Source organism: Marmota flaviventris, chromosome 1 (genome assembly GCF_047511675.1).
Source record: "Marmota flaviventris isolate mMarFla1 chromosome 1, mMarFla1.hap1, whole genome shotgun sequence".
Classification (NCBI taxonomy): domain Eukaryota; kingdom Metazoa; phylum Chordata; class Mammalia; order Rodentia; family Sciuridae; genus Marmota; species Marmota flaviventris.
In genome coordinates, this window is record NC_092498.1 from 144,768,749 (window position 1) to 144,793,143 (window position 24,395).

A 24,395-nucleotide genomic window follows, 5' to 3' on the forward strand; every position below is an offset into this window, starting at 1 on the left:
ACCTTCTATTTCTCAGGAGGCTCCAGAGGCACCAGAGAGGGTCTGTCCTCTCCTCTGGGCATCAGTGGATGCTCTTTGGAGGTGGTGGGAAGTGGATTCCTGACTTTGCTACCCAAACATTGTCATCTGATCGACGCTTATTTATGGAGCACCTGCTGCGAGCCGGGCAGGCAGGAGTCGACGGTGAGAAAGACGGTCGGTCCTTCCCTCAGGGAGCTGAGGCTCTAGGGAGGGATTCAGACGTTATTTAAATGATCACTCAGATCCTCATGATGACACTCACCGTGAGCACTCTGAAGACAAGTAGGGACAGCTGTGAGAACTCATGAAGAGGCACAGGGACTTTCAGGATGGTCCTTAAAAGGGTGGGATCAGCAGGTACAAAGGTCGTGCTCGGCAGGGCTGGTGGGCTGGGTGGAAGGAGTTGAGGGTCCCTGGCCCAGGACAGCGGCAAGGTCTTAGGCAGAGAAGACCCAACTTGCCCCCTTTGGAACGTGTGAACAGAGCCCCCGAGGCTCGGAGAGTGAGGGCCTGGTGGAACGAGGTAGGTTCTGGACTTTGTCTACGTATGGGACTCAGCCAGGTCTTTCCAAGTGACAATGCTGACCCAAGAGGGTCCAACTCAGGGGTGGGGCCAGAGCCCCTTAGGAGGCCATGAGATGTCTCTGCAAGCCACTGGGCCTTGGGAGTCACACTGTGCATTTCCTGTTGCTGTTGCAATAAATAATCACAGACTTGGTGGCCTAAAATGATGGGAGTCCAAGGACAGTTCTGCAGGGCAGATGCTCACGCGCACTTCACTGGGGTAAAGTCGAGGTGTTGGCGGGGGTCCATTCTTGGGGGGGGCGCTCTGGGGGAGAAGCGGCTCCCTGACTTTTCTAGCCTCCGGCAGCTGTCTGAGTTTCCTGGCTTGTGGCTGCTCCCTTCACTGTCTTCAAAGCCAGTGGTGTGTGGCGTCTCCCACTCTGTGACGCTGACTCTCCCGCCTCCCTCGCACGGGCACCTCTGCCACGACGTGGGGTCTCCCTGGATAATCTGGGGTTATCTTGCCATCCCAAGATTCTTGGTCACATCTGCAAAGTCCCTTGGAAGGACCATCCTAGGAATGCAGATGTGCACATCTTGGGGGGCCATCTAACCCTAGCTTCCTCCCCTGGCGCCTGGCTGTGGACGTCAGCCCAGGCAAGCTTTGGATTCTGAGAGTGTCCGGTCACCTTCTCCAGGTGTTCCTGCCCAGCCCCATGTCACTGTAGAGTCCCTCCACAGAGACATCACACACACACACACACACACACACACTCACTCACTTACACACACACACACACACACACACACTTGCAGAATCTAGGCCGGGTGCCAACTCTGGACTGAGTTTTCTGGGTTCTGTATCTGAGTTTTTCCACTGCCTGGCTCTGGGACCCCAGGAAAGTGATTTAACCTTTCTGAGCCTCAGTTCCCTTCATTTGTAACTTAGGGAAAATAAAGTCCTTACCTCTGAGGATTGTTGCAAAGATAAAATCAGAGTGTTGGCAGAATGCCTGCGGGTGGTCCCTACTCAATGACAGTGGCTGCTCCTTCTTTGTTCTGGAGAGGTGTGGCTTTTATAATTCCCTGGACTCGGTTTCCCTTGTGACCAGGGTGTGGCCATCTGCCTCTGCCACCTGTCCTTCTAAAGCTTTTCAAGGGGCTGAACCGACTAGGGCTTCATGGACCTCACGGCCCATTTCTAGACACACACAGATGGCAGGTGCTACGTGTGAACGCGTCTGCCTTGGCACTTCTCCAGAGGCACAAGTTCCCCGTGTGTTCAGAACCCACATGCACTGACATGCCTCCTCGAGCCGGCAGGCTGCTCAGCCCAGGGGCCATGGGGATCTGTTTGCTTCTGCAAACAAGCGCCGGAGGCCACCGGAGGATCACAGCCGCCTGCTTGTTCAGCTCAGGTTCCTTGGAAAAGCCCAAAGTATCCTCCGAAAACATCAAGAGACAGCTCTAGAGCCGTCCAGCTCTGTTGCTGCAGAGACCCGGGACACGGAGGAGATGGACGGAGCACGCACCACCCCGCTGATCCCTGTGACCCTCTCTGCGCCCATCCTTGAGGAGAGCAGGAAATGACACGCAGTGGGCAGAGCCCAGCGGCTGCCTTTGAACACTTGAACTTGGAAGATCAAGTTCACCAGGATTTAGGAAAACGTAGCCCAGCGGGGCGGGGTGCATGCGACTCTCTGTCTCTGTCTGTCTGTTTGTCTGTCTCTTTCTTCTCTCACTCGCCATCACCTCCAGACTCGGCCCCTCACTCGTCCCCCACCCTCTTTGTTCCATTGAGTTTATTGAACTTGGCACTTTCTGAAGCCAGCGCTGCACCATCTGCTGCGCACGGGGAGCGGCTGTGGGCCGAGGCCGGCCTGGGGCTCTGGCGCAGGGTCTCTCGGGAATGTGTCCTCAGATGACCAACCGAGCGGCTGTCGAGCGAGGTGTGCGCCTGTCAGACTCGTTCATCCTCATGATGTTTATCACTGTCACCTGCCGGGAGCCAGAGGTCCCAGTCTCCAGCTCCATGAACGGGATTCCTGCCTAAGCCTCAGCACTTTGGGGAGGGGGTCAGCCCGGCATCCGGATCGAGGAAGCCAAGAGACAAAGACACAGAGAGGGCTCTGCCAAGCTGAGGTAGCGCTACGCAAGGCGCTGCGCCAACCCAGGTCCAGTCACAGAAACAGTAGTGTGAATGCTTACTGTGCCTGGGTGCTGTGCTAAGTACTCCACATGCATGTTTTCCTTAAGCCATCATCAACCTGTGAGATCAGTTCCATTATGCATTTCCACTTTACAGATGGAGAAATCAAGGCACCTGCCCAAGGAATGCAGCCCAATAGGGGCAGAGAAGGGACTGGCAGCTAGAAGCAAAAACTAAGAACAAAGTCTTAGTTTTGTTCAGTGCTTATAGTTGGGGCTCAGTCCTGCTGAGCTCCTTGTGGTGCCTGCCTTCCTTGTGGTGGTAAACAGTGTCTAGAGAATCTAGTTCTGGGGGCTGCAGGGGACAAAGCCCACTGTGGCAGGCAGGCAGGAACTGTCCTATTGAAGGAAGATATAGGTGAATCCATTAGGCTGATGAATATGTGGGCCAACCTGTGGATATTATCGATTCTCTCCCTGAAACCATCTGCCAGGTGCCTTCCCCGCTGCAGGCTCCAAAGACAAGAGGAGAAAATGAAAGACAGATTCAAGTTCAAAGTCTGGTTTGGTTACATAAAGACTGTGTACCCCTGGGCAAGTGGCTTAACCTTACTGAGCTTCAGTTTTCTTGATGGTAAAACAAGGACAAAAGTCTGTTTCTCAGTAAGAACATTAAGAAGAATAAAGGAAATATAAAATGTTCAGAATTCCCTGTACAGCCCTTGGAGGTGAATGTTTCTCTGTGGAAGGCAGGATAGGACGCTAGCCCTAGGGCCAGCCATCCCGGGTTCATAATCCCACTCCCACGACTTATGAATTGTGACTCTGAGAAATTTGCTTAACCTCTCTGTGCCTCAGTTTTCTCATCTGTGAAATAGGGATGGTGGTGATATGGGGTACCACAAATAAGGCCGTGGTGAGGATTTCATTAATACACGTACATAAAACTTGGTGCCGGCCTGGGATGCTTTACACCAGCCATCTGTTGTGATTACTTCCCTGAGAAAGGAGGAGGATTATGGGAAGATTCCAAGCAAATGTTTTTTCCTCTTTGTGAACCACCAGCAAAAGGGCAAGGGTGACGGTTCTCAACAGGGGGTGACTCAGCCGCCTCGGGGGACACTGGGCAGTGTCTGCAAACACTATTGGTGGTCACAACTGGAGAGGTGTTATTACAGGCATCCAGTGGACAGAGGCCATCGAGGCTGCTAAGCACCTGACAGTGCACACGACGGCTCTCCAGCAAAGAACCGGCTGTCCCAAATGTCACGAGTACTGAGGCCGAAAAGCCCTGGGCCACCGGGACTTGGCGGCTGCGTGGCTGTACCGAATTCCCATCGCACAATGAGGTCAGGGAGGCCTCGAGGTGAACGTGGACCCATGGGGGCGGGTGGCCATCTGGGTTGTGGGTCACACGGTGTTTGCTGATCTGTGCCCTCCTGGGTGGCAGGCGCCGTGCTGGTTGTGGAATTCAGAAAGCTCTCGTTGGCAGCTAAGGCCGATGCCTTGAAGCACAGGGTGGGGCGCGGCGGGTGTTGGAGTGCACTGCTCTAATCCCTGGGGAGACTGGTTCTCAGCCCTGGGGGGGGGTTCAGCGCTCCCCCCAAACATGATGAGATCTCTGAATATGTCTTCTGAAAATGCCCATGTGAACATGCATAAATGAGCCTATGATTCTGGCGAGCCCCAAACCTCTGAATCCTATCCATGGAGCGTCTAGAACTAGGTTGGGCAGGGGCGGGGGGTGTCCTCTTTTAGGAAGAGGAGAGCGGGGTGCATTCACGATCTCCTTGTCACCACCCGGGGAAGGCGCTGACATCGGTGGGTGCAGCAAGTTTCAGCCGTCACTAATGACTTTGTCCTCTGTCCATAGTTTGGAAACGTTCTGTGCCAGGATGGGGCGTGGGGGAGCCCAGGTGGGGAGGTGGACGGAGTGCAGCATCTTCTGTCCATGACAGGTCTCTCTCTGTCCCTCCGACTTCCTCCTCCATCACTGTGTCTGGTCGCCAAGGTTAATGACAAATCCTAATTACTTTTGGGGGCCATCTGTTGAGGGAAGCTGACCTCAGGTGGAAGCTACCCAGCTGCCAGTCTGTCCGTGGACGAGCAGGATACACAAGCAGATGTCTCTGGGAGGCTCTGGACAGAGAGCCATAGGATGGGGACACAGAGACACCCCCAGACTCAATACATCCTAAAAGCCCCGTGGACAGCCCACGTCTGGCTTTCCTGCTCACTGAGGCCTTTTGGACTTGAAGCCCTTAGCAGCAGGTACGCTTGGTACCTGTGGCCCCAGCTGATTGGTTGAGGGGCAGACAAAGAGGGTGAACTGGGCCAATCAGAGCTCCTTCCCTGGGAGTTTGGAATTAGGACCAAGAAGAGCTATAGAAGCCGAGGATGAGTGGCCTGGGTGTGTTTTCTCCCACTGGGGGTGAGAAGCAGGCTTTTCCTGAGGCAGACCATGTCCTCCTTGGCTCCGCTGATACATCTGAATTCTTATATTAAATTTCTGCTTTTACATAGTGCGAGAGTCTTTAAAGATGGTTCCCAATAATGGCCTCATCCCTGGAAACACATGCTGTTCTTTCCACAGGGAGATGGGGTCTATCTCCCCCTCTATGATAGAATGTGGTGGAAAAGGTGTCCGTCATCTAAGAGACCCAACAACTCCCACCTATCCTGGGATCTAGCTGTCGTGTCAAGGTGCCGGGGCCAGGCTACTGAATAAGGACAGATCACACACAGAGAGAGGTGGCCATGTGGCACAGGAGAGGGACCCAGTTCAGCCCAGCCACCAGCTGGGAGCAGCAAGGGAAGTAACCCTGGCCAACCCCTGGCACAGCGGAATCCTGCTGGGCGGAGCCCTGCCCAGGCTCTTCCCCTCATGGGGTACAAGACTGCGGTGGCTTTAAGTCTGTACGTCTGGATGGTTTATTACGTTGTAACAGGTAATGGAGGCGACTTGTCTGGATTTGTTTTTCTAATTCTTGAAAGCAATGCCTCGCATCAAATATAGAAAGTTGGTCACAGCCAGGGGTGCTGAAGAAGCCCCAGGATCCCGCTTAGACTTGAGTAAGGACCGTGAGGGCAAAGTGACGCCACTTAATGAGTCTCTTTCATGGACCTCACTTCCCCTCCTTGGATGCTAACGGGGGCAGAGCCGGGTTGAGGCTTGCGGTGAGTGATGGTCTGACAGATGCTCAGGGCTCCAGGAGAAGGCAGCTCTGGTCTGAGGTGGGCCTGCGCTCCAGGGCCCCCAGAATGGCCAATGCTAGTGAAGCTACCCATGGAGCTGGAGAGTCTGAAGGCCCTTCCCCCTGGAGCTCTCTGGACACAGCGGCACGGCACAGGGCCAGCTCTGGCAGCAATGACCGTGACTGATTGATAAATGCAACAAAGAATCACTGGGCAGGCATGGAAGAGGGTCCTACCTCCAGCCCCCAAACTGTCCCCTCCAAACCTGGGCTCTTAAAAATTTCGGGTCATACAGAGTCCAAGAATAGGGTGACAGGTTTTGAGGAAAGACGTCTCATAGTTAAGAGCATAGTTCTGAGAGTCAGCCAGAGAGGGATGGGTACCTTGCCTCTCTGTGGCCTTGGAGAAGTGACCCAAACAACTTAATTCTCACTTTCCTCATCTGAAAAACGAGAGGATAATAGGATATACTTGATAGGGTTGGGAGGTTGTTACGTTGTAACAGGTAATGGAGGGAATCAGAGAACTGGAGTTAAGGAGTTCCTTCCAATGAGGTTTTACAATGATAGCACTTGGCACATAGTAAGTGCTCAGTAAGCAGTACCTGTTATGATGAGTATTCGTCATGTTTGTTAATAATGATCCTATACCTTACTATGATGACTTCGCCTCAGGTAATAGAGAAAATCCAGCCTTGCCGAGGTGGGATCTGGGGCCAGAAGGGGGCACGGACACACACTCCTGCCATTTCATCAGTTAGGGCTCCTTTGCTTCAAGAGCTCAGTCAACCATGCAGGGTGGGGTCCCCCCCCCCCCGAGCAGCCCCACTGTGGATGGGTGAGAAGCTGGGCTCCTGACGTCTTGTTCACTGAGCGCCTCAGGTTCTACAGCGGGAGCCCAGATGGCACCCCTCTTCCCGTCTTCCTCCAGGTCTGATGTCTCACTCCACTTTTATCCAACTCTGCTCTGATCCCCTCCTGTGGAAGGGTGGGTGGAGCAGGAAGGAGGGCAGGTGGGAGCTTAGAAGACACAAATAGCACCGGGGTTGCCTCTGGCAATGCTACCAGTCCGGGCTGCTGCTGGGAGGTGCAGAGAGACAGCCGCAGCTAGAATCTTCCGAGACTGTCCCCCGGACTCGGGGAAGCCAGGCAGAAATCACAGCCTCAGCAAAGGTACACTCTGTCGGCAGGGATTTGACGGAGCTTCCCTGGAGGCTTCTCACGTCTCCTTCAGGGGAAGCCAGAGGCTGCAGAATTCCCAGGCTTGATTGTAAACCGAGGCTTCACTTAGCGTCAAAAATGAGCCTCCTCTCTCTCTCCTTTAACTCTCTGTTAAGTAGTTGCCCTTGTCCACTGAGCATGTGACCTGGGCAAAGCCCTGACAGTCCTTTGCATGCTAATCCATTACTCACCAAGAAGTACCTGCGGAAGTGCCCTCCACCTTGCAGGTGAGGAAACTGAGGCACAGGGAAATAACCTGATTTACCTAAGATCCCATGCAGAATGAGTGACAGATCCAGTTTCAACCCAGTTCTAACTTCGGGTCCTCAGTCGCTAACCACTGTGGTCTGCTGCCACTTGGTGGGAGAATGTGCCAGGCCATGGAGACCAGAGCAGGGCCACACCTACCCTGTTGTCAAAGGCCCAAGCTGGAATCTGCTCAGTCTCCAGGGATGCTCTCAACTTGACCTCCCAAAGTAGCTCCTGGTATTGATACAACCTGGGCTCTTATCCCTGGCTGCAGCTGATTGGAGGAGGGAATATCACGTGACATGTGCCAGCCAATCAGAGAACTCTCCCTGGGAATTTGGACCCCCAGCTAGATTCTATACTCCCTGGGCCACAGGGGATGCGCAGAGAAACTGGCAGGCAGCATGGTGGGCCAAGTTCATTCATTCACTCTAAAAAGTATATTGCTATGCACCTACTATGTGCCAGGTTCTATCAGAGCCCCCTACTTTGGGGACTCTCATATTTGATCCATCCAGAGTGGCATACAGTTATCAAACTAAATATATAGAGTGTTAAATATGGTAGCTGGTGGGAAGTGATCTGCAGGAAAAAGAGTGAGAGGAACATTTGCTTCCAGAGGCTAGACTTGACCTTCATGCCTGCAGGCTGAGGCCTGTGGCTGTACGAGGGGTCAGTAAACACACACACACACACACACACACATTTTCACACCTGTGGCCTGCAGAACTCCTCACTCCTAAAATGTCTTTTAAAATACAAATAGGAATCCAACCTGAGCAGAGCTGCTGAGCCCATAGGAGCCCCTCTGGGGAGGAAGCACACAGCGAGAACGTGCCGGCCTGCAGGAGTCTGTCCTTTGTCAACAGCGTCTCTGATCTCCCCAGCCAGCCCCACATAAAAGTGTCTGCCAAAACTGAAATCAAAGTCACCCACATCCTGCGTCTGGGGAACATCATTTTCCTCCAAGAACCTGGTTAACCCCCCGCTGGGTGTGCCCGAGGGGGGTCAGCGGCAGAGGTTGTCAGTGGCTGGCAGCGGCGGCTGCTGCCGGGAGAGCCTGGGGTGGGGTTCTCATTTCACTGCACCCTCAAATTTCCCACTTGAGACCCAGGTCTCTGGGAGCCCTCTGCCGGCCTCTCTGCACCCGAGCACCCAGTTTCCGCCCACTTCAAGAGGCCCCCACCGCTGTCTCCCCTTTTCTCTAGGTCACCCCCTCACCCTGTGATCACCCACATTTCCCCGGCTGCCCCTTCTCCAGCCCACCCATGTGCCATCCATGTCCCTAGCGCTGTCTTTGCTCCTGGATTTCGTCACTCTCTTCTGCACACGCCACACCTGCTTCCTATCAGCCTGGCCTCTCTGCCATCCACCGAGTTCTCCCCTCCTGCTCACTAAGCACAGGGCGCAGGGGGACCTGGACCGGGACCTGGATTCCGTCCCCTAGCCTGCCAGTGGGGGTTCCTTCCCCCATCCTGCCACTCCGGGCACAGAGGGCAGAGGCCACAGGCCCAGGACCCACAACAGCCAAGTGGGGACCTGTGATGGGCCCCCGTCCTCTTACAGAATTCATTCGAGGTTCAAATCCTCCTGCTCGCTATTTTGACATAGTGGACTCGCTGCTGAGCACAGTCACCGTCCCTGCGCTCTAGGAGGGCAGGCGCTGTTTCTCCTGTTCAGCTGCGCCCCCTGCCCATAGCCCCCACTCCGCCGTCTGGGTGCGCTGCACCTGCCAGTCACACGTGCCAGAGCCCCGAGGCAGCCCAGACCTGCCCCTGCACCCCGCGCCTCACCCGATTCTCTCCTGCTCCATCTCTTCCATTTTCTCAGCTCGAGCGATCACCCTGTTGATAATCTCCTTCTCCTCGTCCGTCAGCTCTTCCTGCTTCCTCTGTCTGTCGGGCTGACCGCTGGGGTGGACATTCCAGCCTGCCTGGAGCCTGAAAGGCAATTTGGGATGGTGTGAGGCTGGACGCAAAGCCCAGCAGGCAGCGTGGAGGAGTGGTCAGGCCCTGACGCTGGCGGCTGGGAAACTCTCGCTGTGCAAGAAGAGCTGCCCGCAGCGTCCCAGGCCCAGCCGCTCATCTGCAGAGTGGGACTCAGCCTCCCTCACAGGGTTGTTTGTTTTTTGGGGTACCGGGGATTGAACCAGGGGCACTTAATCACCGAGCCACATCTCCAGCACTTACATTTTATTTAGAGACAGAGTCTTGCTGAGTTGCTTAGGGCCTCGCTAAGTGGCTGAGTCTGGCTTTAAACTCACAATCCTCCTGCCTCAGCCTCCCAAGCTGCTGGGATTACATCTGATGGGAGTTTTTATTAAGTACTTGCACTTGTAGGTGCTCTGCAAGGAACATTGGCTGCAAGCTCATGGGAACCAGGAAGGTAATGACCTTCTCAGGAAGATTCCAGAGCAGACTTCCACAGCTGGACCCCTGCCTGGCAGTCACAGCCCTGGGTCCCAGGATGACCCCAGTGCCTCTGGATCTCACATAACATCCAGGCTCCCAGCCCCAAAGTCTCCAGTAACATTTGGGTTCCTCCCTGTGCTCATCTCCTTTTTAAAAAGCAGACACTGCCATAGTTCCTACAGGGTGCCCATGTCACCTCACCGAGTCCTCACACCACCCTACAAGGCGGGGACTGTCCTTGTCCTTATTTCCCGATGGGGAGACTGAGGCTAGAGAAAGCAGGTGGTCTAGCAGAGCAGAGGCTGCTGGGAGCAGTCAATGCTGTGGCCTGTGGCAAAATCATGTCCTCTCCCCTCACACCATGGGACCCACCCAGGGTGCTGAGGAGCAGCACCCAGTTGGAATGCAGGGCTGAACACCCCTGGAAGTTCTTTTCCCCATTAGGGAAAAAATCAGTACCTCCCAAACCTCAGGAGCCAGCACCCATTAGCCACCAGTTTCGATGACTCTCCCTGCTCCCTTCATGCGTCCGCAAGAAATTGCCTTTGAAACTCAGAGTTGGAAATGAAAATCCCACCTCTCCTTCCCTGATTCTGACTTCCTCCCTCTCGGCTGATTTGTTCCCAAGAACAGAGAAGGCAGAGTTTGGGGCCAGTCTTGTGTGAGAGAGAAGAGCTGTGGTCTGGAATGTTCTGGAAGAAACACAGGTGCTTCTAGGGGACACAAATGCAGCGCCCCCCCCCCCAGACCCCTCCAGTGGCATCTCATTGACTTAGAACAAAACCCAGGACTAGGTGCGTGGGCACCAGAATGAATGCACCAGATGGCAGGACCGACCTTGGGCTCTTTCAGATGGTCGGTCTCCACGTGGGAGAATTTGACCTGAAGAAAAATGAAGCCCAGCCTCTGCCCCATTCTGTGACATCCTGCCTGTCCTTCCCTGTCCCGCCTCTCTGTCCCCACTGCCACCTCTTCCCCTGGGCACACACTCCAGCCACCTCAGCCTCTGCTCACTATTGAAGCCCCAGCCCTGGTTTTGGCCTCAGGGTCTCAGCCCCTGTCCCTGCCAGGATCACGGCTGTCCCAGGTCCTCCGATGTCTGGCTCCTCCTCGTGCCAGGCTCAGAGACGGCCTCCTCCAGCCCCGGCCTGGCTTGCTTTCTCCACGGCACCTTCTCTGGCTCAAGGTATCTTTAGAATTTTTTCCTGGCTGCCGGTGTCTGCCACCCCACCCCACTATGACGTAGAGTAGGAGGCAGCGGGGACCTTGTCTGGCTCAGAATCACCACAGCGTCTGGAGCATGCAGATGGCTATCTAAGAGGGAGCACACAGGAAGGGCTTTGGAGGACGACCCAGCCCCTGTGGCTGAAGACACGTTAGCATCTCCTTGTACACGTGACTCAGGGAGACCGAGGCCACGGAGGGTCCTCGGTCCACAGAGAGCACCTGGAGGGACAAAGGGAATTCACTATGATCCTGGTGACACCAAAAGGTCAGGACCTTTGTCTGTGTGGCTCCTCCTGATCCCCTGAGATGGCCCTCTCGTGACATCTTAGTAGCCAAGGGATTAGGAAAAATTGAAAAAAGATATTTTTTGTCTTGATCCCGAGGAGATCCTCTAAGTTACATAGGCTTCAGGCCCCATAAACCTTTGGCTTTCAGGTCTGTGGAGATCCCAGACTGAGAGGGACACGGGGAGGAGGTTGGCTCTGCACACCAAGGACGGCAAGAAGAACAGAACAGGAGCCCGCTGCAGCAGGCCCCTGGGGATCCCTGCCTCCTGGCATACGCCACCCCCCCCCCCCCCGGGCATGACCCTCCCACATGGAATCCAGACTGGTCCTGCATAAGCCACTAAGCACAGTGGAAGTGACCCTGGGTGGCTTCCTAGGTCACAAAGTACATGGCAGCATCTACTTTGATCTCTGGGGTTGCTTGCCCTGGGGGAAGACCAGCCCCTGGAGGGCAGACACAGGCTGGACCAAGTCCTGACCCTCCGTGGTGTCCATATTTATCTTCTGTCGCTGCATAATGGATTCTTCCAAACCGAGGGGCTTAAAGCAACAGTGTTAGGATCTCCCAGGCTCCCTGGGTCAGGAGTCGGCAGGGCTGCACCGGGTCCTCTGCTGGGCCTTCCCGAGGCAGCAGTCACGATGTGGGTCTGCTGTGTTCTCATCTGCAGGCTCAACAGGGGAAGCATCAGCTTCCATGCAAACCTGGGCTGTTGGTAGAGGTCATTCCTTGGGAATGCAGGACAGAGGGCCCCAGGTCCCCCTGGATCTTAGAGTCTGCCTGCAGTCTCTACTCATGGGCAATTCTCCAGGAAAGGGGTCACTTCCTCTGTCCAATCCACGAGGAGAATCTCTAGTTCTGACTGCTGGGCAGAGTCCTATACATAACCCCTCCCCTTTGCTGCATCTCGTGGGTTAGAAGCCAGCCCCAGGTCCTGCCCACACTAGGGGGAAGGGGATTCTACAGGACCATGGGACCAGGAGGTGGGGTCGTTGGGGATCATCTTAAAGTCTGTCTGCCACAGTCTCCCAGGCAGGGTCCCCCATCCTTGCTTGGGTGCTCCCTGTGATGGGGGCCTCACTCTCGCACGTGGAGTCCCTACCATCCTGTTGGAGAGTGTTAGAGTCTGTAAACAAGCCAAAATAACACCAGGCCATGTGCGGACACCCCTCAGCCTGGTGTTTCTGCAAGTGCAGGCAGGTGTTCTGGGAGGGGCCTTGGGACACCCCAACACAGGGTGTCTCCCGGTCGATGGAGACCAGGTACCCCTCCTGGAAACCCTGGTCATGACCTAATCCAGCCCCAGCCCCAGCCCCCGTGGTTTTCCATAGAGGTGACATTGTACCTGACCCTCCCTCTCCTTCCTTCTTTCGTCCCCATTTCTCTTCCTCGATGGTCTTTGGATCCCCCGTCCGTCCCCGCCATCATTCCCAGCCTTTACAGAGCAGCTCAGTAACCCACACGCAGCCCAGAGGTCATGGGCGTGGCCAGCCACCAGTCAGACCTGAAGCCAGTGCCTCACCCCATCCCGCACCTCACCCCACACAGCCCGCCAGATCAGAATGCACAGGAAGCGGAAGTTCCTGGACCCACAGCTCCAAGACACAGCAGGGACAGGGATGTCCCCGAGGCCCCTTCCACAACACCTGCTTCCATCCACAGACGGCAATCAGCAGAAGGTCCCCTGGAGGCCGGGGCAGCGCTCCAAACCCTCCCCCCGTCTTCTGCTCCAGAACAGGCCGGTGACAAACAGCTCATCCAGTATTTGGAAATGGCCTGATTGGCCTCAGTGGGAGCCGCAAGCCTCCTGTGGATTTTTGGGTTTTAATTCCAAAAAGGAGACTGGCTTTGCAAACAGAAGCCTCTGCTCTCAGGGAACAGGATGGGCCTGTGTGGGACCCCTGGGCTGGGGAGCAACGTAGGTATGGGGGCCTCAAGAGTCTGCCCTTGTGACCAGACAGTGGCTCCCTTGCCCTGGGCCTCTGGATGCCAGCTCCGTGTCCTGAAGCCAGGAGCCCCGTGTTAGGACCTGGTTAAAAAACCAGGGCTGGAAGCCAAAGGGCTTCTTTCCTTGGACAGGTGGCTCAGAGGACCGTACCCAGTCCAGGACCTTCCCAGAGGGCCTACTGTGTGCCCCCGGGCCTCCTTGACTTGGTGGAGTGAATGCCTGGGGCCCCGTTTGTCACTCCCTGGTGGTGTGCACAGCTCTGCATGTTGGCTCCCGGGTCTGGGAAGTGGGACTTGGGGCCATCGCAGGATTCAGTGGGAAAACGTACCTGAGGTCCTTAGCACATGGCAAGCGCCCGGAGGGCAGCGGCACCCTAACTCTTTACTAAGAAATGGACTCAGATCAATGAACTGAAGACCTACTGTGTACTGGGACCCTGGGAGCTTCTGAGATGTCAGGCCGGGCCAGAAGCCGTGGGGCTTGCTAACTCCAGGCGAGCGCTGGGGCTGCCGCTAGTCCAGAGTTGAAGGCTGGGCTGGCCCTCAACCTAAGCAGCCCTGGCAGCCACCTACGATGACAGCCTCAGAGACACATCCCTCGGGTTCCTGGGAAGACTCGTAGCCTAAGGGAAAGGTACAAGGCTTTGGGTCTCGTCCTGGCTCCGCCCCTGCCTGATGTGTCACTGTAAGCACCAGCTCCGTAACGTCCCCAGGCCTGAGTTTGCTCATCTGTCAAAGGACACCAGTGACCCCTCAGGACTCCTGTGAGGCCGAGCTAGACCACGCTACCGCATGTTCACCGCAGACCTCGGAGCAAGGCAAAGGCTCCGGAAAGGTCAGTGGTGTCTCCTTCTTCTCTCCCTCCCACCTCGTCATTCTTCTCCAATGTTTTGGCATAAGTACTTCTGAAATCCTTGCCGTGACAAATTTGGTGGAAAATTACCTCCAGGGCTGCACAGATAGTGGACTCCAGATTTGAATAAATGAGTAGGCTGCTTTGATAGTGAGGAGCAGGGAGGAGAGTGAGTCACCAGCCCTGGGCAGGGAGGGAGACCAATGGAAGAAACAGAACGTGCGGCCAAGGTCATTAACTCCTGTTTGCTGTTCGAAGATCAGGAATCTCTTTAGACATCTGCAGACTCCCCTTATGCCCTGGCAACAGAAGTCTCTAAGTTCAGTTCCCCACCCAGCTGCACCGGCAGGAATGTTGGAGAGAGAAAGAGATGGGGGGGGGGAATGAGATGTTCAGGTAGACTAGCCTGACTTTAAATGACAGAAATATATATCAGTATAGGAATCTTATGTCAGTGATGTAACTTTTTGTTTGTTTTTCTTATAAAAAGTTGGGGGAAAAAACAGGAGCCCATCAGTAGGATTTTTTTTAATAAATCATGGTTTTAAATTGTGTGTTGCTTGTTACGCAGCAATAGCTAGCTGATACAGCATTCACTCTGGCCAAAAAGAAAAAAAAAAAAAGGAATCATGAGCCTTTTTGGATTTCCTACACTTATTTTATACATTAGTATTACTTCAAATTCCAGATGTGTAAAGTTCACCATGATATTTTTAATGTTTTCAGTCACTAAAGTCTTTATCCACCTCCATACTTATCATTCTTAAACATTTAGCTTTTGAATAAAATATTATTCTAAGAAAAAAATTTCACTAACAAAAGTCTGAAGATCATTGTCACTGACCTGCTCATGTCCCTGTGTCTGACACAAGAGGGAAGGGGCTTGCTGAAGGTCATGGAGCAGAGAAGGTGTGGCCAGGACTGGAGCACCCAGCCTTCCAGATCCGCTTCCCTGCTACCTGGAGCATCTGCCGCTGCCACCCACCAAAGCCGGCATCATCGGAGGCCCCCAAACAAAGGAAATGCGCCTCCTGCAGGTGGAGGCCCCTCTGAAACTGCAGAGGACAGCCTCTGCCTCCTCCTGCCTCCATCTTGATGGTTCATTTCTTGAACACCATAGGCATATAATAAATATCTGCCAGATGCCTCTATGAATAAATGTTCACTCCCCAGAGGGGCGGGATGATGGTGCGCTGCCGGCCCCAAAGCTTCCCACAGCGTGACGTGCAGAAAACAGGTCCTTTTCCTTCCTCCTCCTCTCCCCTCCCCTCCCGCAGACACCTGCCCATGAGGTCTCTTTTCAGCTCCGTGGGAGAGATTTTAGTGAATCCTGAAGGAAAGCAGGGGAAGGAGAAGCAGCCAGAGGCCCAGGGCTGGAGAGACCCAGGACTGGAGAGGCCCGTGGGTGAAATGGAACCAGCCACACTGGTGGGGGGTGCAGAGGGAAGCTGTGGTCTCTCTGCCCTCTCAATGCCAGAGGCACCCTGGCTCCTGCCAGGCGGAATTCCAGCCAGCCCTCCTCAAACCCCGGGCTCTCTCTCCCACTTGGACTTTGCAGATCCCTCTCCCCACGAGGGGCTCCCCTGCTCCTCCCGGCCGCACTCTCTCTTCACCTGGTCTCAGTTCCCACATCACTTCTTCCAGAAAGTTCTCCCACTGTGACGCCAAGTCTGGGCTAGGTGACACTCCTGTGTTCCTACCAGTAGGGCTCCTTACATGCTGGGTGTTATTTGTTGGTGACTGGCTGTTTATTTGTTTGTAGACCTCACTAGACACCATTCATACTTTGCCCACGTCTGTCTGTATCTCTGGTGCTTAGCAAAGTGTTTGGCATACAGTAGGTGCTTAATAAACATTCTGGAAAGAAGGAAGGAAGGGGGAACGGAGGGAGCAAGTGAGGAAGGGAGAGAAGGAGGGAAGGATCAGTGGGTGAAGGAGGCAGGGGAGGAGGATGGACATAGATTTTACCTTCTACCCTTCAGCATTCTGGAAGCTTCTAAGAGCCCTGTGACCCTCTGGAGTCCCCAAACTCATATTTATATATCTCTCCCTGATGCGTCTAAATAATACATGTATAATTCCATACAAAGCAGATCTGCCCTGGCCAGGTCCTGCCAGCCAGCCACAGGGATTGCGGAGATTCAAATAGGGTCACCGTGTCGGAAGCTCCCAAGGGACCGAGGGAGAACAGGCACAGAGCAGGGGGACCTTCCCCAGGTCACCTGGTGAAGTGTTACCGGCATCAAGTAAACTTTCAAAGGTTCTGATACCGTGATCATCGGGGTTGAAAAGGCTGAGCAAACTGTACCCGTGTTCTCCACATAGAGACCCGGGAGGGCCAGGGTGTGATTCGCACCTTTGTTGAATTTCCTGGGTGCTTTACAGTTTACAAAGCTTTCCTGTGCTCGTCGTTTGATCATGCCACCACCCCGTGAGGGATAAAGGGCATTTTGCAGACCAGAGAGTCAGGGCTTGGGGACGTGAGGGGCAGTGCCCGAGGCCACACAGACGGTGAGTCCCAGGGTCCCATCGGGCCAGGGGAACAGTCACTTCCCGCGGTTTCTGAACGTGTGCACGTAACTAAGACCAGGTTGCAGGCGGTTCATCTGCGAGACCCACGTCTGGTCCATGGTGCGTCTTTAGGAAATGAATCCAATTGAAAGCACAAAAGTTATGTGCAAAGATCTGGCCACAGCATTTCGCTGGGAAATTAGGATGACCTCAGAGGAGGGGACAGGACCCAAGGTACAGCACAGTACATCCCAGGAACTGTTCTGTCCATTGTCGACTGTGGTTAACAGCAGCAGTTATGGGAGCCAACATGTTCCTTATCTAAGATCAGCGCTCTCAGCGAACGCTGAAGAAGTGGGCAGAGACCTATCAAGGAACTCAATGAACTTGCTGTGAACCCACAAATGACTTAACAGGAATCAACTGAGGACTCTCCTGAGAAATACCCGTACTTTTGTCAAGTTCTTTTTTTTTTTAATTTCATAATTTTTTTATGGAGATGGGTGTTTTCTTTCTCCCCCATGGAACTTAAATTTTTTAAGGTATGTAGATTTTTCTAGTTCCCTCTTTAAACATCTCTCTTTAGGAGCAAGCCATTTTGATCAGAAAAAAAAAGAGATGAAATTCAATTTGCAGAAAAACAAAAGTGTCATAAAAATACTCACTGTTCTTTATCACTGAAGGAAGGCAGAGCAAAGAGAGAAAGGAAAAAAAAATGAATAAAGTTAGGTGAGAAATCTGAGAGCAACACCAATACTATCTGGATGCAACAACCACACAATTCAGATTATGAGGACCTACTTCCTTTGTTTTTTGGTCACTGTCTTATTTCAACACATCTAACACAGGGTGGCTTCAACGTAGGGTTGCGAGACCCACATCTGTGATGAAATTGACCAATCTGTTCTGCTTTCTCATTAACGGAAACAATCATTCTTAGGTTTGAATATTTGGGCACTGTTGAGAAATCACTCAGTGACAATCTGATCACTGTGTGCTTGATTTTGAGTGTTTCAAACACTGGGGGGTTAGGGACACGTTAGGTAGAGCCAGGAGACTTGAACAGCAGAATGCACAGATCCCTGGTTGAGGAAAGCAATTTCTTCCATTCTAGAAAGGAAAGCAATCCCCCCATCTCTTGCATGGGCAACCACAGGGAGGTGGCACCCTGTGTGTTTCTCAGTTCCCTCCTCCCACCAGACGTCACAGCTAGAAATACCAACTTTTAGGGACCCTCTCCCCACACACTCCCCGCACGGGGAAATAAGCCATTGTTCATCAAGCTAGAAGCAGGCACATTTTTATTTTTATTTATTTTTCTTTCAAACCCCACGTTGCTGGCTTCAGACACAATCAAGTTCAAGGATGCGGGAAGAGCAAGACATCTGAAAATCACAAAAGCAATAAGTGTCTTTGGCCAGCCAGCGGTTAATGAGGACTCGATGCCTTCATTTACTGGAGAAAGGAGAATTGGCTGCAGTAACCCAGCCCCACTGCAGCCGACCAGATAGCATGTGCGACAGCTGTAATTCCCCCATTAGCATTTATTGAAAAATAATTTCAATATCTGGAGAAGATGCAGCTGGGGGCATTCAGAAAGCCAGGACATTCCGCGGGAGCCCAGGAGAACGCTAATGAAGTTGCATCCAGACCGTTGGAATAATTCTGATTTAATTGTAAGGCAAATTGTTTGGCTTCATATCCACTAAAGTAAACTCTGATGGATGGGATTTTAATTAGCTGACATTTCTTAAACAAAATAAATACCCCAACCCCGCTCCAGGGTACTGTTTATCTTACAGAGACACACTTTTTAGCTGATGGAATATTTTCTGCTAAGTAAGTTTGGCTGCCAGAAGACATCACGGGAGGGCTTTAGAGACTAGAAGTTTCCTATTGATAAAGAAACCAGCAGGGTTCAGCAGTGTCTTCAAAACAGTGAAGCTCTTAGATCTGGAGAAGGTTTTAGGTAAAGGTAGAAGACAGAGGGATTTTTTTTTTTTGCTCTGAGTATGTGGTGGACAGGAAAAATCCTTCCCCAACCTACAGTCAGGTGCTACGCAAATTAAAGCAAACCTTTTAAAATGCAGCTTGGGAATTGCTAGAAAGTAAGGGGCTTTTCTAAGATTTTGCCACTCTTCAAAACAAATAGACAAAACAGACTTCATAAAAATACAATTTTTTTTCTCTCTTCTAAAGATATTCTTGAATGAAAAAGAAAATGTTAAGTCATCGCCTGGGGGAAAGGATTTGCAAGTTGTCTATCCAACAAAGGATTTTTTACCTAAAATGTTTTAAAAAGTGCAAAACTTAACAACAAGAAAGCAAATAACCTGATTTTTTTTTTTTAGTAACTTGATATTTTAAAGGGGTAAAAGATTTAAACGGGTACTTCAACAAAGAGGTTAGATAGATGACATTAGGGAAATGCAAATTAGAAGCCATAACAAAATGCCACTGTACACTCACTGGAATGGTTAAAATTGGAGAGTCTGGTCCTACCCAGTGCTGGGGAGGTGGTAGGAGAGCTGGAACTCTCATACATCCCTGGCGGGAGTTTTTAAAAATGGCACAACTGATTTAGAAAACCATTTGGCAATTTCTTGAAAAGCTAAATCAATACCTCCCAAATGGCTGGGACATTCCACTCCTAGATAGTTCCCCAAGAGAAGTGAAAAGCACTTCCTACACAGAGTTTCGTTTGTGCTAGCCCAAACCTGGGAACAGTGCAAGTGTTCACAATGGACAGAGGTGGCCTATTCACACAGTGGACTACTACTCTGCAAGAAAAAGAGACCAGCTCTTGATATGTGAAGAAATACAGTTGGATCCAAAATAATTACTCTGAGCAAAACAGGTCGGCCATGTTTCCCCTCTCTCCAAAAGTACATATTGTTTGATTCCATTTGTATCAAATTCTAGGAAAGGTAAATTAATTTATAGTTAAAGAACAGACATTAATTACTACTTGGGGATGGGCGAGTGGGTAGGGGAGCCCAAAGGAGGGACTCAGAAGTGGCAGGGACTGTTTTGGGACAGATGGAAATATTTATTATCTTGATTGTTTGTTATCTTGGTTTCATGGGTACACACATTTGCTTAAAAATTATCAAGCTGTACTTTACATGACTTTAGAAGGTGTGCTCTGGAAGGTACGTTAGTTAAGTCTTTACAAGACAACTGAGAACAGAAAGGAAAAGAAAACCCAGAAGCTGACCCATACCAACAGCAGCACAGTGTTCTAGAGGATGACACTGACCTCCCCACAAGGTGGGGATCCGAGACCCCCGTGCGCAGCCAGGACCCTCAATGGGAGCAAGCATGATCCTGGATCAAAGGTACCTCTGACTCCTGGCAGAAACGAGTGTCATTCTCCCTGAAGAAAAATGTCCCCAAGGTAGGTCCCCAGGATTCTCAAGGACTGAGCTCACAATAACCCTCATAAAGAGGCAAACCAGCCGGCCACGGTAGCACACGCCTGTAATCCCAAAGGCTCGGGAGGCTGAGGCAGGAGGATCCCGAGTTCAAAGCAGTCTCAGCAAAAGCAAGGCACTAAGCAACTAACTCAGTGGGACCCTGTCTCTAAATAAAATACAAAATAGGGCTGGGGGTGGGGCTCAGTGGTCGAGTGCCCCTGAGTTCAATCCCTGATATCCAAAAAAAAAAAAAAAAAAAAAAAAAAAAAAAGAGCAAGTCATTATGAATGAAAATCTTCAGGGACAGTAAACAGTAGAGTTGGATTGTCACAGACTTTGGGCAGTGGTACATTGGTGAATGTTCAATGACATTTTCTCAGGCCAAAACCCCATTGTGACCGATTTCAAGTGCCAAGAGGAGGTCATACAGGGTTGGGAGGAAATGGGCAGTAGGTACCACATTATAAGTATTTCTTCCACACAGGAATCAGAGACATAACTAATAGAGAATAGCAACCTGTACTAGGAAAAAAATTAAATGATTAATTTTGAGTATTTGTCACTGTTGTGTAAAATGCAACTTAATTGTAAATTTACAAAACTTGATTTTTTTGTGACGGTAGTGCTTAATAAGAGGGTTGCATAAATCCTGCAAATTTAACATCGGCTCTCAGACAACCCTGTGGTACAGGTCAGCGCACCACGGGGTCAGGTAATTATTGGATACAGAATGTGAAGTTCCTGCCTGTTAAAAGAGGTTATTAAATTTTAATTCACATTAAAAACTGAGCAAGGGGCTGGAAACTCAAAAAGTGGTTAAGAATATACTAAAAAAAATGAGAAAGAATTTTTAGAAGTAAAATAGTTGACTATGAAAATTCTAAAACTGGAATAGGGTGGTTTAGTGGAGGGTTGGTGGGCTTGAAGATAATAGGTGGCCAGGATATCATTGTGAAGAAAGGCAGCCTCCAATAACCTCAGGGAGAAATGGGCGAAGTCACTGTACTAGAAGCTTCCCCCACACAGAACAATAGCAAAGGGGGCAATGCCAGCAACCCATGAGCTCATTCCAACATGACTGACCTTCGGGCAGTACTTAGAGAATGCACATTTCCCTCGCGTATCCATGAGCATGTTCTAGTTCATATGTCAAAACTTTTTTTTTTTTTTAATATTTTTTTTAGTTGTGGATAGACATAATACCTTTATTTTATTTATTTGTTTTTATGTGGTGCCTCAGACATGCTAGGCAAACGCTCTACCAACTGAGCCCCAGCCCCAGCCCCTCGGATGTCAAATCTTAACCTGCATCAGAGAGTCAGCCTCATCCAAAGCACATTCTCCAACATAATGCAATTAGAGATTCATAACGATGATCATAAATGAACGATCCCCGAAGAGCCAGGAAAGTTTGAGTGTGCCGGCAGACCGCTCTTGGGTTAAAGAAGAAATCGTAAGACTTAAAATACTTGGAAATGGGAAATAATGAGAACGCTGTCTGTCGAAGCTTGTGGGATAATTCAAATGAGAAGCCTCGTGAATCCTGTATCATAATTACTAATAGTGGGGAGAGAGGACCATCGGGAAGACGTGATCAACACAATAAGCCCAAGAAATGGGCAAGGGTGTCGATCGGAGGTCAAAGAAGATATTGAAGGAAGAGTGAACCTCAGGGCAATGTTGAATAATGGGGGGAAAAACCCTTCCCTTTTCAATCTTCTTCCCAGCCTATGATCACCTCTAGGAGAAACGCTCAGATTGTTGCTAATCAGTCTTGGATACCTGTCTGCGGCTTGCCAAGTCCCTTGAGAGAAAGTGGAAAAGGGCTCAGAACCTTGGAGGGGCTACTTACTGTGTAACAATGTATAACATTGTTTTGTTTTGTTTTTTCTTTTTGCAGTGGGGAGGAGGGTTGAAGCCAGGGGCGCTCTACCACCAGCTCCATCTCTAGCCCTTTTTAACTTTTATTTTGAGACAGAATCTAGCTAAATGGCTCAGGCTGACCTTGAACTTGGGGTCCTCCTGCCTCAGCCTCCTGAGAGGACTGGAGGGCACCACCGATGCCCTGTAATAACCTTGTTTCTTTTGATTGTTTGTCTTCCTGGTTTTGCCCTTTGCTGTGGGTAGTGAACTGGTTATTCACTTACATCCACTGGCCACCTAAAATGATCTTGTTCAACAAAAGTGTTTTGCAAGTGAGTCCATTTAGAGAGGACAAGGACAGCCCTGTGGTAGCAATAAGGTAGCAGTTGTGAAGGGGGTACCCTGATGGCCATGTTTAGGGATACTCTGCTATCCAGGGAGAAAGGATCTCTGCTGAAAATCCTCCCCACATAAGTTGGGTGAGCCGCAGTCATTAGGAAACAACCACATTTGTTCCTTCCATCAAAATGGTCACTTCTCATCTGTTCTTCCCAGTACCTAAACTCTGCACGTGGCCTTAAGATGCTTCCCAACATACCCCACAAGGGACATAAAGACACAGAGGTAGCCAGGTGTGGTGGCCACGGCTGAGTCCCTGTGCAAACCTACTTACACACTGTCCATCAACGCTCCAATGATTAAATTAAGCCCAAAGTGATAGGATGCCTTGAGGGACCCCAATTATATTTGGGGGACTTTTTGGAGCTATCTGCTGATCAGATAATGAGGACCATGTTGGCTTGAGGATCCTGGAGCTGACCAGACCACTAGACGCCATCTTGAGATCACTGGGCTGATACCTTCCCACACCCACCCCTGAGCCCATTCCCTTTAAAAGAAGAGCCGGGAACCCACAAGGGCACCTCTCGCTCTTGAGACCTCGTCCATTCTCCTTGACTATGGACCTGCTTCCGAAATGAACCTCTGTCTCTGCCTTTGACGGGTGTGTGCTGGGATCTTTATGTGTCACATATGCCAAGAGCCCAGCTGATCCCGAGGGGAGTCCCATTCTCTCCGGGAACTCCTTGAACCCTTCCTGGGACACTGCCAGTCAGAGTGGGCCTGAGGGGGCGTTGGTGACCTCCCGTCTAGCCTGGCCGCCTTATTTGATGAATGAGGAAATCGAGGTCCGGGAGGAAGGAGAGTGTGGCCTCTGGTCACCCGGTGAGTTGGCCCAAACCCAGAGCTGGGCCCAGGTCTGTGTCTGTCACCAGACCAAGTCTCTCCCTCCCGGGCCACCTCTAATTCGGGGCCTGGAGCTCGGTCTTCTAACCTTGCTCCTTTAACCCTTGCAAAGCAGCCGCGTCAGGGAAGCTTCTAGAGGAAAACTCTCCCGGGTTCCTTCCCCCCACCCCAGGGAAGGAAAAGGGATGTCTTTTCCCGTGATTCCCTCCTTCTTTGGGGTGTAGACAGTTAGGACCTCACTGACCCGCAAACCAGCCGCTCCCAGGAAAACCCTGAGACTTACTTGGACTGCAGGGGCCGGTCGCTGGGGTACATCCATCGGTTGGCGCTGTTGCTGACCACGGTGTCCGTCATAGTGGATGGCGGGTGCTCCTGGAAAACAACCCAGAGAGGATGTCACCCTGTCACTCTGTGTCATACAAAGGAACTTTATCCACATCTCCATTCTCCAGATGGGGACCCTTGGGCGTTGCTGGGGGACGCTGTGGACCTTCGACACAGGCAGCCTGGTGAGAGGCCCTTAGGCCGCTGAGGGACTACCCTCAAAGAGAAGCACGGGACTCTTGTCCCACAGGTCCTCTGTTTCCCGGGTCCTGGTGTAAGTGGACTGCTCCTGCCATGCTGTGCTTGGGATTTGATGGAGGTAGAAATGATGGGGCTCCCATCTTGAATCTCCAGAAATCTAAGCCCCAATAAGCCTGTGTTTACTTCCTAAGCAGCAGATGTTGGGTGTTTCATTATAGCAATGGCAAGCTGGCCAAGACCGACTCTCTGTGCCTACCCTTGCCCTGGGGCCACTTATGCTTCACAGAGTGGCCAGGGAGGTCTTGAGAAAGCTGGCTCCTAGCTTGTAAGAACAGCCCCCACCACGGCTAGACCCAGAGAGACCGTTTTGGCATTGATTGTGGTGATGGGTGTGAAACTGTGAATATTCCAAAATCCACTGGCTGGTCCACTTTAAATGGGTGAATTGAATGACATGGGAATTATACCTCATTAAAGCTGAAAATGGTACATTACTTTGGAAAATGCTTTGGCCATGTCTATTAACGTCTATTAATGTCTACCCTGTGACCAAGAATCGTGCTCAGGTATACATCCAAGAAAAATGGTGCTTGTACACTAAGACAAGTAGAGGGTATTCACAGAAAAAAAAATTGGGTGGGTGGGGAATAGCTAAAAATTGGAATTAACCCAGGTATCCACCGCAGAAGAGCAGAGAGATCAAGGGTGGTTTGATCATATTGTGGAATACTGGTCAGTGCTAACACACAAATTCCTGGTAGCCTTGAAACCCTGG

At 51.6% G+C, this 24,395-nt stretch overlaps 1 protein-coding gene across 2 annotated transcripts in view; it reads right to left on the reverse strand.

Annotated features, from left to right (window-relative positions):
• Rph3a (rabphilin 3A) overlaps positions 1–23,449 on the reverse strand; it is a 54,706-nt gene extending 31,257 nt beyond the window's left edge. Inside the window, exons 1-3 of one of the 2 annotated variants that reach the window (XM_027923331.2) lie at positions 23,379–23,449; positions 17,237–17,248; positions 9,131–9,277 (exon numbers count right to left, since the gene is read on the reverse strand). In XM_027923331.2, coding sequence (XP_027779132.2) covers positions 9,131–9,277; positions 17,237–17,248; positions 23,379–23,449 — 230 coding nt within the window. The remainder of the gene's footprint in view (positions 1–9,130; positions 9,278–17,236; positions 17,249–23,378) is intronic. The other variant, XM_027923330.2, reaches the window with a different exon arrangement.
• Between the last annotated feature and the right edge of the window lie 946 nt (positions 23,450–24,395).